This window comes from Serinus canaria, chromosome 17 (assembly GCF_022539315.1).
Source record: "Serinus canaria isolate serCan28SL12 chromosome 17, serCan2020, whole genome shotgun sequence".
NCBI lineage: Eukaryota > Metazoa > Chordata > Aves > Passeriformes > Fringillidae > Serinus > Serinus canaria.
In genome coordinates this window covers 816,862-832,992 of record NC_066330.1, presented here as the reverse complement: position 1 = coordinate 832,992, position 16,131 = coordinate 816,862, and the positions used below count along the sequence as shown (strand labels likewise).

At 44.0% G+C, this 16,131-nt stretch overlaps 1 protein-coding gene across 1 annotated transcript; it reads left to right on the top strand.

The window, feature by feature from the left end:
- The first annotated feature begins 266 nt into the window (after nt 1-266).
- GOLGA1 (golgin A1) lies at nt 267-15,957 on the top strand. The gene is made up of 23 exons (XM_050980804.1): nt 267-375; nt 697-1,005; nt 2,359-2,449; nt 3,769-3,843; nt 4,332-4,429; nt 4,933-4,965; nt 5,477-5,605; nt 5,871-6,040; nt 6,416-6,527; nt 6,651-6,746; nt 6,975-7,100; nt 7,900-7,995; nt 8,432-8,527; nt 8,786-8,938; nt 9,161-9,256; nt 9,933-10,022; nt 10,824-10,926; nt 11,188-11,345; nt 11,515-11,676; nt 12,152-12,211; nt 12,746-12,910; nt 13,094-13,180; nt 13,669-15,957. Exons 2-23 carry the CDS (start codon nt 871-873, stop codon nt 13,747-13,749), a joined length of 2,412 nt encoding a protein of 803 aa, XP_050836761.1. The 5' UTR covers nt 267-375; nt 697-870; the 3' UTR covers nt 13,750-15,957.
- Nucleotides 15,958-16,131: the final 174 nt, after the last annotated feature.

The following is a 16,131-nucleotide window of genomic DNA, read 5'->3' as shown; positions in this document are numbered from 1 at the left end:
TGAGGGACAAGCGGGGCGGGGAGAGGAGCGGGAGGAGCGGGCCTGAGGGACGAGCCGGGCCGGGAAAGGAACAGGCAGAGCTCGGTCGGGAGGCGGAGCGGGGCAGGGGGCGGAGCGGGGCCGCGGGCGGAGCGGGGCCGGGGGACGGAGGCGGGGGACGCGGGGCGGAGCGGGGCAGGGGGCGGAGCGGGGCCGGGGGCGGAGCGGGGCCGGGGGCGGAGCGGGGCCGGGGGCGGAGCGGGGCCGGGGGCGGAGCGGGGCCGGGGGCGGAGCGGGGCCGGCGCCGCTTCCGCCCCGCGCGGCGCTTCCGGGTCGGCGGTGTCCGGGGAAGCGGCGGCGGCCGCGGGACCGGCGAGGCCCGGCTGGGCATGAGCGGTGAGGAGCGAGGGGACGGAGGACCGGGAGAGGAGGGGGCAGCCGGGCCGGGGCCGCGGGGGAGCGGCGGTGACAGGCCCTCGGTGCCTCGGAGCAGAGCAGCCTCCGCGGGCCGGGCCGGACCGGGCTGAGGGGACCCGCCCGCTCCCCGGGGCCCGGCCCCGCCGCCGTTTGGGGCCGTTGGTTTGGGACTTTAACGGATTCTGCTCCTGGAGACCCGATTTTTTAACGTGTTGTAACAGATGCGATGTTAAAAGGCTTTAAATGGTTCATGCCGGTGGAATTTTTTTGGTGTGGAACACATTTCTGTTTGATTTGTAGGTGCTGCCAGGCCTTGAGGGCTTCAGTGGCGCTGGAAATGCAGTAAACCAGTGGATGAGGCTCAGAATTCAGTCTCAGCGTTTGGAAGCTTTAGACAAGAGTGTCAGCGTATTTAACGTTGGCGATCGTGGCTTTCCAAAGGACCTGGATATTTTAGGGCTGTAGAGCAGTAAAATGTTTGCTAAATTGAAGAAGAAGATCGCCGAGGAGGCAGCGGTGGCTCCCAGGCCCGGAGGAAGCGCCCGCATGCCCAGGTCTGTCAGCAAGGAATCGATCACGTCTGTGGGAGCAGACTCCGGAGACGACTTTGTGAGTTACACCTTGCTTTGAAATCTCCTTTCTCTGGCAGTATTTTTATTATGGTTTTACAGACAACCATTCTAAGTCTAGGGTGTGATTTGAAAACGTGCTGTGGTGTCTTTGTAAGTGTATCTCCTAATGCATAAATGTATCATTAGCTTGAGTGAAATTAAATATTGACGAGAAAGTGTTTGTTAAGCATGGTAGTTGCCAGGAGGCTTTCATTCCCATGTAAACCGTTTTCATTTTACCTCTGGGCTTCCTGGGACTCTTCCTACCTGAGACATTGTATATGTCTCTGCTGAAAACGTGTGCGGTGTTGCAGTCAGAGCCATTGTAGTTCCTTTCTTTCGCTATAAAGCATTGTTTAAACAAGTGGTGGAGTTCCAGGAGTGCATGGGTTAAGTGAGACCCTGGAATGCTCTGGCACCTCTGCCCTGGATGGCTGGCTGTCACATTTCTAAAGCCTGGATTAAGGCAGTGTCACCCCACTGCTGGAGCCAGCAGGACCCACTGCAGAGCCAGCAGCAAGTCTCTGCTTGGTGTCTGCAGAGTGAAGAAGTTGTTTACACAGCTGGGCTTTAAATAATTTTTTGAAACTCATCTAAAATTTCAGTTGTGTTAAGCAGGAAGTTGGAGCTCCTGATGTTTAAATACATGTTATAAGTGGAAATATATTAGTTTTGTGTTTTTCTAAGTTTTTTTCTTTTTCTTTAGCACTTAGGAAATTCTCACGTAGAAATTCTGTTTGCCATCTTGCAAGTTTGTAGAACAGAAAACAAATAATGAATTGGCAAAACAAAATAATGCAATAATGAAATGGCAAAACAAGAAATGAATTTGAGTGGTCTTCAGAAAACCTCCATGAGTTACTTGTTTTATCAATATTTGTTTAATTGCTCTTGCTTTTGATGGAACAAAACTCACCAGAGGGCTCATAAGTCAGTTATGCAGCAGATTTTGTGTGGACAGATTGCTGCATCAGGGCTTCAGTGAGTTTATCCCACCTGAAAAGCATCACTGCTTCTCTTTTAATTGCTTTGTTTTTCAGGGCTCTCTCTTTGACCTTTCCTGGTGCCTGTGCTGTGGAGCCTGATTTCCTCCCCCTCAGTGCCTCCATTGCCCCAACTCCTTCCCAAGCCCTGTGCTCTGGGGAACAGGCAGCCTGGCACTGCTAAGCCCTTGCTGGTTTTCTTTTTCAGCATTTTTAACATATTCTGCTGTGCTAGTACAATTTTCCACTCAGTAGGAAAAACAAGTGCTGTTCCTAGGCAGGAGAGTGGTTATTATCCCAGACCTAATGTATGGCAGGACCACTCTTTCTGAATTTTGTAAGTTACAGAGTGTTGCTTTTCTCCCAAGGCTTCTGATGGAAGCAGCTCCAGAGAGGATCTTTCATCCCAGTTGTTAAGAAGAAATGAACAAATAAGAAAACTGGAGGTGAAGCTATCTGGTATGTGCTGTGATACATATAAAACTTGTTATTTTAGGAAATGTTTTCCTTTGAATTTACATGGTTTAATTTATTAAAAATACGTGGGGTTAGAGTCTTTTGAAAATTGATTTGTAGCAGCCCTGTTGATTGACAAGAAGGGAGCATCCAGCATCATTAATTTTTTATGAAGGCAACTGGGTATCTACTGATTTCAACAATACATTTAGGTGATTGCTTGGAACAGCTGGGATAGTTTTCTGTCCCATGTTTCAAACAGCATCTGTCCCCACTTGTGTGTATGGTTTGTTTAACTAGGATCTGAGCTTTCTGACAGTAACACAGTGCCGTACTTAAAGAAGTGGGCTTGGAAATGAAGAAGAAACTAAGAATTCAACATAAAACAGTCCTGAGGACTTTTTCTTTCTAATTCCTTTTTCTGTAAGGCTGTGGTAAAGGCTGGCACTGCTCCCCATCCCTGTTGTAGGGAGGGGACCAGGGACTGGGCTGAACCGTGTTACACTGCTGCTTCCCAAAGCTCATGGGAGGCCTTGGAAAATCAGGAAAGGTTACAGCCAGATAAGGATTATTTTGATTTATTCTGGTGACTTATTGGGCTTCTGTTCAGTTCAAAAAATTACAGGCTTCAAAAATTATTTCACACCGAATTCAAAAGGCCCAAGTGCTCATCTGCTTGCACAAGGTAAACTTAAAAGTGCTGGCTGGGACTTAACACAAGAGAGGGAGGCTCTGAGTGTCAGGAGTCTCACACAGGCAGGCAGCCAGTGAGTAAATCCTCTTCTCCATCATACAGGAACCTCTCCAGGGTGTGTGCACACTCTGTTTTGGTTTATATTCCCTCCCGTGTCAGTTCTGCTGAGCGAGGGTGAGGGCAGTGCTGTGGGACTGCAGCAAGGAGCAGATGGATGCAATGGCCATGAATTAACCCTTCCCTGCAGCCTGCAGTGCCAGACACCTTTCCTGAGCAGAGTGAAATGTATCACTGTTCTGGGATGAAGTAAAAGGGAGGGACAGTTGTTCATTCTCTGGTCCTGCTCTTGTCTGTGTGATGTGACTGACACCCTGGGACAGGCCCTTCTGTTTGTGCCAACCCTGTGGACAGTACAGAGCTATTTGCTTGTGTTCATTGTTGTGGTCACCCAAGTTTTCCTCAGCAGGAATGATTTTCTGATTGAGAAAATCATTGTCATTTGCCACTCATCCTTTTTTCTTTTCTTTTTTTTTCCTTTCTTTTTCTTTTTTATTTTTGTGTTACCCTAAAAATGTCCTTCCCCAATGTCTGTCCATTCCTGGTCTGTTCTTCTCCCTCCTCACACAAGATTATGCTGATCAGATCCGAAATCTGCAGAAGATAAAAGAGAAGCTTGAAAATGCATTAGAAAAGCATCAGGATTGTACGTATTTTTCTTTTTTTCCTTTTTGTCCACTTAAGTTGAAAATTGCTGTGGTTGGAAGGAAAGAGGTTTGGTGTACAGGTGTGCTAATGATTTCCTTTCAAACCATGCACCTCTGTAGTGTGAACAATTAGAACACAAGTTGTTACCTTATTTACAGTATAAAAAGCAGCAGCAGCGTGTTGAATGAAGTTGTTATTATGCTCATTCTGCCAAATTTGGGGCTAACATGCAGGAAAGCCCTTTTGGAAACCTGCACCTTTGTTCTAATCCAGCAAGGAGCAGTGTTCCTGTCTGCTGTTAGCTTTGGCTCTTTGCCAGCCTGCAAGCAGCGTCAGGGAACGCGTAGCACAGCGCTAGTGCCACAGTCAAGATGGGGCTAATTACTTGCAGAAGAAGCTCTTTAAAGTTATAAATAACTTACAGGAAAGTGAGAAGTAATTTTAAAAGATGAGTTTTTAATATAGCTGGTGGTTCTCTGTTGATAGCCTCCATGAGGAAGTTTCAGGAGCAGAATGAAGCTCATCAGGCCAGTCGAGCCAAGATGGCTGAAGGAATGGCTTTGGCCTTGGAAAAAAAGGACAAGGTAAGAGAGCTTGAGCAGGACTATTTAGACTCTCATGACCCTGATGTTTTAAGCAGGTATTACTATTAATTAAAATAATTGTTCAGCCCTGTGTGTGAGCGTGCCAGCGCTGGGGGAAGGAGGGAGTGCTGAGCTCGGTGCCAGGAATGGTGCAGGACTCGTCACTGCTCAGACTGTTCCAACTGGTTTTAACAAGAGCCCACAAAAATTCCTAATGGAAGGTTAAGCTTGTGCTTGGATAAGATTCAATGGCAGGAGGCCTGTTGTCACATTTATTTTACTTGCCTAAAACTTATGTATTCGGGTAGCACGAATGATTCCTCAGCCTTAATTCAAGCACTGGCTGTTACTGTACTGCTGCTGATTATTTTTTAATCATTACCAAAGCTTAGTATCTGCTAACAGTACAAATTCTTCTTTTTCTTTAACCATAATTGCTGTCCTTGAAAATCTGCAAGTAGATTTTGATATCTTTTTTTCTCCTTTCTTTCTTTCTTGTTCAGGAGTGGATGGAAAAACTCGGTCAAGTTGAAAAGGTAATTAACCTTGGGTGTTTTTTTCAGGGGGTGTAGTGTAGCTCTGTGCATTTGCAAACACCATCCTGCACACTTCCAGCTCTATCAGAACTCAACTCTGTTCAGCCCTTTTTATTATTTGATCTTTGTTCAGAGGGAGGGGCCAATCATTTGCTTTTTGTTACCAGCCCAAATGCCTGGGGAGGTCTTTCTGGTTTTGGTTTTCAGCGGGGATGTAAAGAGCGATGGGTCCTTCTGTAAGGTGGAGCTCTGTCCATTTTGTAGAGTTCAGCTTAGATGGTCATTGGTGGCATTGTAATGAATTCAGATTTCTTTTTATAGTTTTTTGGAGTTTGGTAATTTTCATTGTGACATGAATCTGAAAGGATTTCTAGGTGTATATGGAGCACCATCAGGAGCTGTATGGCTGCAAGACAAGATTTCTTTCCCAGAGAGTTTACCTGAACTCACATTAACCTGACATGAGCATACAGATATCATTTGATATCCTTTGGTTCTGTTCATTTATCAGGAAAAGAAATTGCTTCAAACACAGTTACAAGAAATGAGGGAGCAGAGTTTGAATCTTTTCCAAAAACGAGATGAAATCGATGAACTGGAGGGCTTTCAGCAGCAGGAAATTGCCAAAGTTAAACACATGGTAAGAATATTTTAAAATTTTTATTTCCTAAAATTTTTTCTAGGATATTAAGTTAGTGGTATCCCAGCATACATTTTTTCACCCGTTATGCTTGTACACAGATTTGGTGTCAAAATCCTAACAGTAGGTACTGAACACAATATTACATAATCTATCATCTCACTTAATTCAGCCCACAAATTAGTGAAACAGGCAGGTTTCAGTGGAAAGGTTTATCAGTGTTACTGGTTGTCTGTAATGCCAAAGATAATCTTCTGATGTTCAGCTTTTGAAAAAGGAAGAGTCTCTGAGCAGAGCAGAGCAGGAGCTGGAGGCGCGTGCCCGGGAGCTGAGCCAGGCTGGAGTGCAGCTGCAGGAGGCGAGGGCCGAGGCCTCGGGGCTGAGCAGGGACCTCCAGCACCTCCAGCAGCAGCTCCTGGAGCTGCAGGCTCACAGGTATGGAGCTGAGCCTTTCACAGGAGCAGTGGAAGTGTTTCCCCTGTGTTTTTACTTAATGCTCTCTTCTGTCTCTTTGGAAGAATTTATATTTGTAGTGAGTGGACTGAATTATTGCCTCTGCTATGGCCATGGGGATGTAAATGCCAAGCCAATGATAGTAATACTTTTTTGTAAATTATTTCCTTTTTTCATAGTTTGAATGCTTAACTGTCACTATTTTTTGAAAATGTATAATCAAGCAGTGATTGATGGTGGCTGGTTTTAGGACAAGAAAACTTTGTTGATGTCCATTTTCATAAGTGGCAGAATTATCTGCTAAAGATTATTTTTCTGGAATGGTATGTCACTTGTTTTTATTCTCTTTCTGTGAAGAGATGAACTAATGACAGCTGAGACAAATGCAGAAAATAAGATCACTGCTCTGGAGTTAAGAGAACAGGAGCTACAAACTGTCATTCAGCAGCTTTCTGTAGACTTGCAAAATGTAAGTTTGAGCCAAGTGAGATTTGATTCAAAGAGCTCCATGTCTGCAGAAGTTAGATTAGATATCAGTTATGTGATGTTGAAAATTTAGGTTTCAAAGTAAGTAATTTCTCAAAATGTTTAGGCTCGAGTGGCTGGTTCTGGTTGTGAGAAGAGACTGGAAATGTTACAAGTGGAGCATGAATCTCTGAAAGTGGAATATGAGCAGCAGAAGCAAAAGGTGAGGTGCTTTCAGATGCATGTGCTGCTCCTGGTGCAACAAGGGTGCACATTTGGGTAATGTACACCTTTGTGTAGTTGGAAGTTTGATGTCCAGAAAGTGTTCCAGGATCAAATTGTCTTTTTAAATAGGACTTTCCTTTCTATTGGCATTTCCAAAAGTCAGACCACAACAGATCAGCTGAAAGCTTCCTTACAAAAAAGATGCTGTGATTTCTCATTCTCACAGATGACTTTTGAACTTGCTGAGAGAGATAGACTTACTGAACAGCTGCAGGAAAAGGTGTCTTCCCTGGAGAAAAAGCTAGAAAGAAATCTCTCAGGAGATGAACATGTGCAGGAGCTGCTCAAAGAGGTAATTACACAGTTAAAGGCTGCTTAGAGGTACAGTATTAGTTTGTTTTGGGTTTTTTAGGTCTTACATTGCTTCTCACCCATGGAAGGAAAGCTGCTGATGTCACACAGCCACATTTGTCCTGGCAGTGTGTTTTGGCACACTGTGCTGGGCAGAACATGTGAGTGGCTGCACTGAGCCTGTTTGTGTAGGTCCTGCACAGATGTCTGTGTTGGCCTTTCTGCATTGTCTGTTTGGTCATTGCATCTGACTGCTTAAAAGGAAGAGAGCAGCTTTCTGCCATCCCCACAGGAGGTGGAACAATTTGGGAGTTTTTCTAATTAATCCTCAGAAGCACAGTGAATGCTTTTCCTTGTTCTTTGGCAAGGGAGGGGAACTGTTTGCACATAGGTGTGCAAACAGAATGTTGTGTGCTGAAACCTCAGCCTCAGAAGTGCTAAACAACAGCTGGAAACAAACTTAGCTGTGGTTAATCCCTTTTTTCTCATTGCTTCTTGATCTCTTTCTCAAGCACTGATGCTCCTGCTCAGAATCAGCAATGTTTCCCCAGACAGGTCTTGGGGATGTTTGCTTTTCCCTGGTCAGGGTGCCTACAGTCACATCACCCCTGTGTTGCTGTGACAAAAGGACTTGGCTTAGTAAACTCAAGGCAGTTTAAAGTTATCTAGAGAGAGTAAAACATTCTGTCCCATTTTAGTTTGACCTTATAAATGAAATAAAAAGGAAAATCTTTATTACTCCCCCAACTTATGTCTTTGTCCATCCTTGCTCGTGTTCTTCACCTCAATGTTATCTTCAGAAAGCTGCTCTTGAGCAGAGGCTGGAGGAGAGCAGGCAGCAGGTACTGACAGACAGGACACAGCACAGCCAGGCTCTGAAGCAGCTGGAAACACAGGTGAGCAGTTTTAATTTCACCACAGATTCCCACTCTTTTCATCCTCTGTCCCCTACTCCTCCTCCCCTCACTGCACTCCCTGCCAAAGGTGAGACTGCACATTTAATCACATTTAGTCTTGAAAGGAGAATAACTGATCAGTGTCTCTGGGCATCTCCCACTTCATGGGTGGAGGAGCGCCTAGAGGTGAAGACAGAGGTTTTGTGCAGATCCTCCCTGTAGTAAGAAACAAATAACTCAGGTGCAAGCACTGCTGGGGCAGTTCTGTGGTGAAGGATTTCTAAAACCTGCAAGTTTCAAATAGGCAGCCTCTCTATCTCTGTGGCTTCAGGATTTAATGTTTACCTTCCCCTCCTGGGCCACTCTGTATTATGCAAACTTTTTTAATAACATAGATGCCAGTGGATAAGGAATTTAATTAATGGTGTCATTTTAGAATAAAGAACTGGAAGAGAAACTACAGATTGCAACAGAAACATTGAAAAAGAGCAAAGAAGCAGCTGCTGACCAGGATCTGAAGATCCAGAAGCTGGTGAGTCTCCTGCATGTTTCCCTGACCAGTAACAGATCAGTCTTCAGCATCCCCAGAGACAATCACTTCTCTGTTTTGTTATTCAAGTGTTTGTTTTCTTGCTGTTTGTCTCCTGAACTCTGGTCTGTGAGTACATGACACTGCTGCCAAAGGAAGAGTGTTCCTCAGTTTGAGAGTGTCTCATGGAATGGTGTCTGATCTTGTCAGCATGATGTCAAAATACCATTCTATTAACGTGGTTTTCTTTATTCTCTTAAGCAAACTGATCTAGAGCATGAAAGAAAACAGCTGCAGCAACAGATTTTAAGTGAAAAACATCAGTATGATGAGAAAGTTACTGGGCTGGAGTCTCAGATTGCTGCTCTTGAAAAAGCTTGGGAATTGGATAAAACAACAACTCAGCACAGGATTGTAAGTACAGAAACTGGTGGATTGTGAGAGTCTTTACAGCATGATTTCAACACAGCTTGTAGAGCTTGCTTGTTGTCTGAATGTTCTTATTCAGCACTCCTGGCATTATAATAGAAGATACCATACTTTGAGGCACTAAATATGAGCTAAACATGAGGTTTATTGTTCAAACAAAGTATTAGAATAATTGTGCTGTGTATTTAAACACTCTTTATTTTACAGAGCCAATTGGAAAAGGAAAATGAAAACCTCAAGGGAAGCAAAGAAGAGTATGAGAGTTCATTAAAACAACAAGAGTCTGAACTGAACAGGCTAAAGGTAAGGGCTGGATGGGAACTGGCATTGTCCTGGGACAGAGCTGAGGCTGGGGAGCAGTAAAGAGCACAGTGGGTTACATTCAGTGCTTGGAGGCCTGTTCTATTCCGGTTGCAGGTACTTGGAGCTGTAAATCATCTCTGGTACTCAGCAGAAATGTGTTTGAGAAGCATAACAAAGGGCTGACCCTTTTCTGAACCAGAATGTTTGGGTCTGCCTAAATCAGGCAGAAATAGTACATTCCCATATTGTCAGGGATGTGAAGAGCTTGGAAATCCTGTAAGCAGTGGTGAATACAGAATGGGTCAACACACTCACAGTGTTCTCACCAAAAAGTTTAAACTTAAATTAGTTGGGTGTTTACAGTTTATCCAGTTTTGACTGTGATTTTAGATGGTTGAAATTTTTTTCATAGCTATTCCTGGATGCACAATTGGAATAAAGATCTGTTGTAGCAAGGAGCTACTTCTTTGTAATAAAGACTTCAGGCTGAAAGATCTTGTAAGCATTGGGTTTGTTTGGGTTCTTACATCAGTTCTGTGTTGCTCTTGCAACTCATTTGGAAATTGTAGTGTGTCAGAACACTTTAATTGTAGTCCTAGTAGATTTGGGGTTAAAGATGAGAGACTGACTTGATTTAGTTGTCTCACGTAACCTTTCAATTAATTCTGGTTTGCAGAATGAGATGAGCAGCAGAGAAACTGTCAGTGTGGAAATTGCCAAAGCATTGGAAGAAACAAGGAAACAGAGAGAGGAATTACAAGAGCAGGTTGGTTAATAATGACTGTTTTACAATCTCTTTGAGACATCCCAACCTTTCAGAGAGCAGACTAGGTTTGGATGTATTTATCCTAACATTCAAGACCCTTGGTCAGAATCATATCCACAGCATGTGAGACAGCAGTGGTTGCCTCAGTAAACCTGAGACTGTTTCAGAGCCCTGTCACCTGTGAGGTGTTACTGTCTCAGTGCACTGGCCTCGGGGAGCCTCTGACATCTGGCAGCTTCTTTGAGAGAAACCTGTTTGTTCTGGCTAGTTCCTTTCAGTGCCTGTGTCCCATCTGGGTTCCTCGAGCAGAGCAGTTGTAAAATTGTACATTGCCTTGCAGGGAGGAGCTTGTATCCAGTACCAGCTGTCAGTTCTAGGTAGTCTTATTTTGCTCTTCCTGTATAAAAACTGGTGGATAATGTAAGCTTGTGTTTGCTTCGAGTAGGAACTGTCAGCTGAGGAGGTTTGACTGGAGTTAGTCCCATCTTTTGGTTTCTTTACTCTTCTGGGACTGCTGTAGATCTATGCTTGCTGGGCCAGATCTGTGTGGAAGGGGTTTAAGGCCATCTCCTGTTTTGCTCAGGGGCTTTTGCAGCTGCCACATGCTGGCTGTGACAATCTGATGGTGGCACAGAAGCCAAGTGGGGTTTAGCTCTTCCAGTAATAACTTCAGTGCTTGTTCCTGAGGGCAGCATTGTGGAGGTGATGCCTGCTGGGCCTCTGAAGGATGTTGGATCTTTCAAAACCTTCTTCCTGTTTTATATCTTTAATGACTTCTGTTCATTGTTTTCCTGCTTGAAGGTTTCACATCTGAGTACCCTAATAAAGGAGAAAGACCAGCTGATTGATGAAAAATGTGATCTGCTGCTAAAACAGAAGGAAGAACTGAACCAACTCAGTCAAGGTTAGACCAAATGAGCCTACTGCATCCCAGACAACTTAAAAAGAGTCTCTAGTTCTGGCCTTGCCTAGTAGATTGTAATTTTTCTAGATTCCTCTTTCATATTTAATCTTTTAGCATTTTCAAAATGCACTAACAGTTGGACAGTCTCTCATCTGTCTTTCTGTCTCTCCCCTGGCTTTCTGTCTTCATGACAGACCAAATGGATTAGAATCTCCCATCTGATGTGCAACACTGATACTAAGCAGGTCTCTCCTTTCCCAGACCATGAAGCTGTCTTGCTGCAGGTGCATCAGCTACAGCTGGACATAGAAGCAAGGCAGAGCCAAGCAGTGGAGATAGAGGAAACAGCAAGAAAAGAAATTGATGAGCTGAAGCTGCAGGTACAGGAGTGCCTGTTGGCCAGAGAGCATGAGAAAAACGTGAGTGCAGTTGCAAATCCATTCTCAGACTTCCTGGGAAAAGAGGGAGTGGTGCAGGAGCCCCCCAGGTCTGTCCTGCCTGGACAACCAAAAAGAAGTCTGCCTTTCTCCCTGGGGAATGGTCTTGGGCTGCAAATGTCATTATATCTCTCCATGTTTATTTTTATAGGTTTTAGAACTGGAGGAATCAACGAGGGCCTTGAGCAATGAGCATTTGCCTTCTCCAGAAAACTCTGTGGTGGAACAGAATGGAGAGGTGGCAGCTGCAGATGTTGTTCAACTTCAGAAGGATAACAGAGAGCTGGAACAGCAAATTGCTGAGAAAAACAAGGTGAACAGAAACAGCTAGTAGTCTTTCCCTTTTTAATTAGGAAGCCAAGTAGTTGGTGCTGCCTGTGCTGCAGCCTTAAAAGCCTGTTCCATTTGAATCCAGTATGCTGTAAATGCTTTTCTCTGGATTGCACAAGTATCTACCAACCATGAATAAAAACTGCAGCAAGAGCTGCATGATCCTGATCTATTTTGGCAGAAGATGCACCCAGTGATACTATTTACAGCTTTCCTGCAGAGCCCTCTGAGTGAATTGGGTTCAGTTCCACGGCGCTGTCACAGGAAAGCCCAAGTGTCCTGTCACATGCCTGCTGCTGTGTGCAGCTGGCAAGGCAAGGCTTTCAGGTGCTTCTTCACAGCTGTCAGTGTTGGTTAATTATTATTTCATTCAGTACTCGTTTATCATGGGTTTTTCCAGATACCTGGGGGTCCTGACAATGAGTACTGTGTTAAACTCTCCTTTGCTGTGCTTACAGATGATAAAGCAACTTCAGCAAAGAATGACAGAACTGAAGAAAACTCTCCAGAAAGAGCTGGTAAGGGTTGTGTGTTTTCAGTCTCTTCAGATGGCACTTACTGGCAGGTACTTGCACTGTTATTCCAAAAGTTTGACTGCTAACTCCCATTGCATCCCTCTGCAATGGTTTATCTCTCCAAGAAAAAAAAATCTGTTTAAAAGAAAATTAACAGAGGTTTTAAAATGGTTGTTTTTGCTCTGATGTTGAAAATTATTCTGAAGAAAGCCCACATTTGAAAGGTTCAAAGCATGTTAGTGATAGGAGAAAATTACCAAGGGACAGTTTCCACCATGGAGCCAGTTCTGTGCTGGTTTGGGTAACATACACAGAGCACTGACATCAACCAGCTCCTGTCCTGGAGTGTAGGGAGAGCTGGAGACACTTCTCTGCTGTGGCCCCATGAAGGGTGAGGAGCTGTTGATGCCCAGTGTGTATCCACCTGTGGGTACAACCCTCTTTAGATTCCTGAACCCAGACCCCTCCCAGTGTCAAGCTAACAGCATCTGCAATGTACTTCTCTTTTTCTTCTGTGGATTTTTTATTTTTCTGTAGAAAATAAGGCCTGACAGTGAGGTACCTGAGCTACGTGCAAATTCTGAAGTGCCTAATGCTTCTGTGACTGTCACCAACAACTCTGACTTGAACGACTCCAGGGAGATAAACTTCGAGTACCTTAAACATGTTGTACTAAAGTTCATGTCCTGCAGGGAATCTGAGGTAAAGGTGCCATTTATCTTCTCTTTCTGCATCTGTCTTTCTCTAGAAATTGCCACCTGTCACCTCCTAAGGACACTTAATGCCAATTCCATAATTTTACAATTAAAAAGTGTTCAGTGGGGGCAATAAAACAAAATTGCTGACAGCAACGTGTTTGGAACACAACTCTGTGGTTTCTTTCAGGCATTCCATCTCATTAAAGCTGTGTCTGTGTTACTGAATTTTTCACAAGAGGAAGAAAACATGCTCAAAGAAACTCTGGAGTACAAGGTAAGGGTTCTGTATATGTGGCCTCTGATGAGACAATGAAAATTCCTAGATGCTGGGAGATTAGGAAAAGTGTCTTTTTTCCAAATGTTAGCTACAGTAATAAATGTAACTATTATTAAAATGTTAGCTGGGCTGCCTGCATGCCAGGAATTGTCCCTTTCACTGAGGGAAACTGAAAGGGAACACTAATGCTACATTGACTAAAGGCAACATGTTTAAATGACTGTAGAGTTCTAATTTGAAATTATTTTAAAGGAATATATGTAAGTATAATCTTCAGTAATTTTCACCTGTGGGAAGCGGGTGCTGTTCCTTCCAGATCTGATTGTGTGAAGCTGCCTCCCCTTCTTCAGTCTGGAGTCTGGAGCATTCTGATTTATAAATAGCTCTTTCCATCAAAGGATGAGAACATGGCTGTGTACCATGTTATTTTTCACACCTTAGAAGTGTGACCCCTGTGTGATGTGTGCTGTGCTGTTGTGTCCTAGATGTCCTGGTTTGGGTCAAAGCCATCCCCCAAAGGCAGCATCCGCCCGTCTATCTCGAGCCCAAGGACTCTGTGGCCTTAAGGGAACCTGAAGGTGGCAGGCAGTATCCAGGCACTTCTTTCTGTGAAAAGAATGCTGAACACACTGCTCCAGGTGTGTCTTAATCACTGTCATTGCAGTATTTTGTACAAGAACTTCTGGCTCTGTTTACAAAACTAATACTGTGCAAGGAGACCCTTTCACTACAGACTGGAACAGCTCTGGGCTGGAGTCGGGGACCCCTCGGGGTCTGTGCTGGGAGCAGCTCCTTGTGCTCAGCACTCCTGGGTTCCTGGCACCAGAGGGTTCTGAGCACCTCGCTGGCTGCCAGTGCAGTCTCTTGGGATGGTGATTCCAGCTGCTGTTCCAGGGTGCTGCAGTCCAGTGACTGGGCACAGAAAAGCTGCTTGTCTGGCTGTGGGAAGCCAGCAATGAAAAATGTGTTGGCAGAACAGTGTTGAGAGTGGGATGGTTTGCAAAGCCTTTCACAGGACAGGAGCAGGAGCTTTAACCAAAAAAGAACTCTGCCTTGCCTTCTAATACTGACATTAACTAATGGTTGGCATTTTTTCATATCACTGTGTAATTTAAGGTGCATTTATCCTGGCCTGCAGCCATCAAGGCTGCATGTTGATGATTATTTAATTTGAGAGCACAACTTTAGAGTTGTCTGATTTTACTTTTCTTAAAGAAAAATAATATTTAAAATGGTCTTAATTATAGTACCTAATCCTCAGTCGCCTTTAAAACTAATCCATTAGCCTGTTCCAGGGGTTGGTAGCAGTGGGAAAAGGGGTAGGAAACCATTTTAAATTTTTTAAGCTGAGTTCCAGGTATTGTAAATCCACACTGAAAAATACCTTTTATTTTAAAAAAATAAAAATCTAGTTACAAAGGGTGAAGAATGCTGGTACTAAACATTTTGATTCATTTTTTCATTTTTTTCTTCCAAGTCTGCTAGCACCAAATCCTTATAACCAGGATCTGCCTCTTTGGTTGTGGTTTTCTGTACTTCAAATACCGATGCTTAAAAACTGTTATGAATATGTTAACTCCTGACTATTACAGTAAAAGAAATGCTGCTCATCAGGGGTTTGAGGGCAAAATTCAACTCTTAGTGAACATGTTGTGGTTCCAGCAGCTTGTTTTCCCAATAAGGACAGGGACCAAGGTGGCACTTCCTCCCCGGAAGCACAATTTTGCCCAGAGTTATTAACACTAGTGCAAAATCTGGATCCAAATGGGAAACAGCACTAAGTCTGATTTCTGAAAACTGAGACCTATTTCCAAAACTTTACACATGTTTGGAATTCAGTGAGCATGCTGCAGTTCTGGGAAATCTCTTACAAGTTGATGCTTCTGTTAAATACATTCAGGATAATTCAACTTTCTCCAGTGGAGCTCCAGCAGGAGGTGAATGTGCAGATGCAGAGGATCCAGAGCCTGCTGGTCTCCCAGACAGCCCCACCCCAGACACAGGTACTGCCAGGAGCTGTTACTGGGCACAGGTGCTGCTCCTCACTTAGAGCCAGGTTGGATTTGTCTGAAGTTAAGAAAACCAACAGAATTTTTTGGTACGCTAAAGCTTTAGTGTATTTTTTGTCCAAACAGTCTTTAGTAACCAGATCCATGGCCCTTCCAGACAGGACAGAGCATGGAAGGGTTCAGCCCTGCTCTGCTGTGAAAATAGACAATCAAAAAGTACATTTATTTCAGTTGTTTCTCTACTGAGATACAGTGGGGTGGAATAACGCTGGAGGATTTTATTCTCTGAGATCTTTTCCTTTCTAATGTCCCTTTGGCCTGCCCTGTTTCTGTGGGACCAGGGATCAGAACTCCCTCACTTCCCCTGCTCCCTGCTGAATGACTGTTGGGTTTATGCTGATCCTGGCTTCAAAGGTCACTGCTGAACAGTAAGGAGAGCAGGACAGGCAGCCTGGAACAGAGTGACAAAGTAAAATCTTCTGTTATATATTCACTAACAACTTTGGTTTCAGATCCCAAGGCTCATAAAGGATCAACTTACCATAAACTAATTCTTAAGTGTTGAATTTTTGTTAGGTATCAGAGCAAGACTGGTGTGTATACATGTATTAAAAAGCTAATGCACTTTCCCTTGTCTCAGAACAGTGGTTATACATAATCCTTTCTATCACCATTGGACTTCTTTCCTTCTATGCTGTAAATATGGATTGTATGATGAAACACTATGAAATTTGTGGTGCAATACATTTTGGATCAAACCCCTAATCTTGATTTCTTTGTTTTTATAGTTCTGGTTATCTCCCTTGGGATGCTATAGCTATTTAAAATTGACTTTTAAACCATGACCCAAACCCAACCTTTCCCCAGGGTGAGGATAGGTGTGCCAGCTGTGCCACCAAGGCGTCTCACAGGGAGTTGTGCCACCATGAGTTGTGCCAC

Coding starts and splice junctions, on each gene's coding strand:
- GOLGA1 (XM_050980804.1), top strand. CDS start 871: ATGTTTGCTAAATTGAAGAAGAAGATCGCCGAGGAGGCAGCGGTGGCT. Junction 7,996..8,431: donor TGAAGCAGCTGGAAACACAG/GTGAGCAGTTTT, acceptor GTGTCATTTTAG/AATAAAGAACTGGAAGAGAA. Junction 13,181..13,668: donor AAGAAACTCTGGAGTACAAG/GTAAGGGTTCTG, acceptor GTTGTGTCCTAG/ATGTCCTGGTTTGGGTCAAA.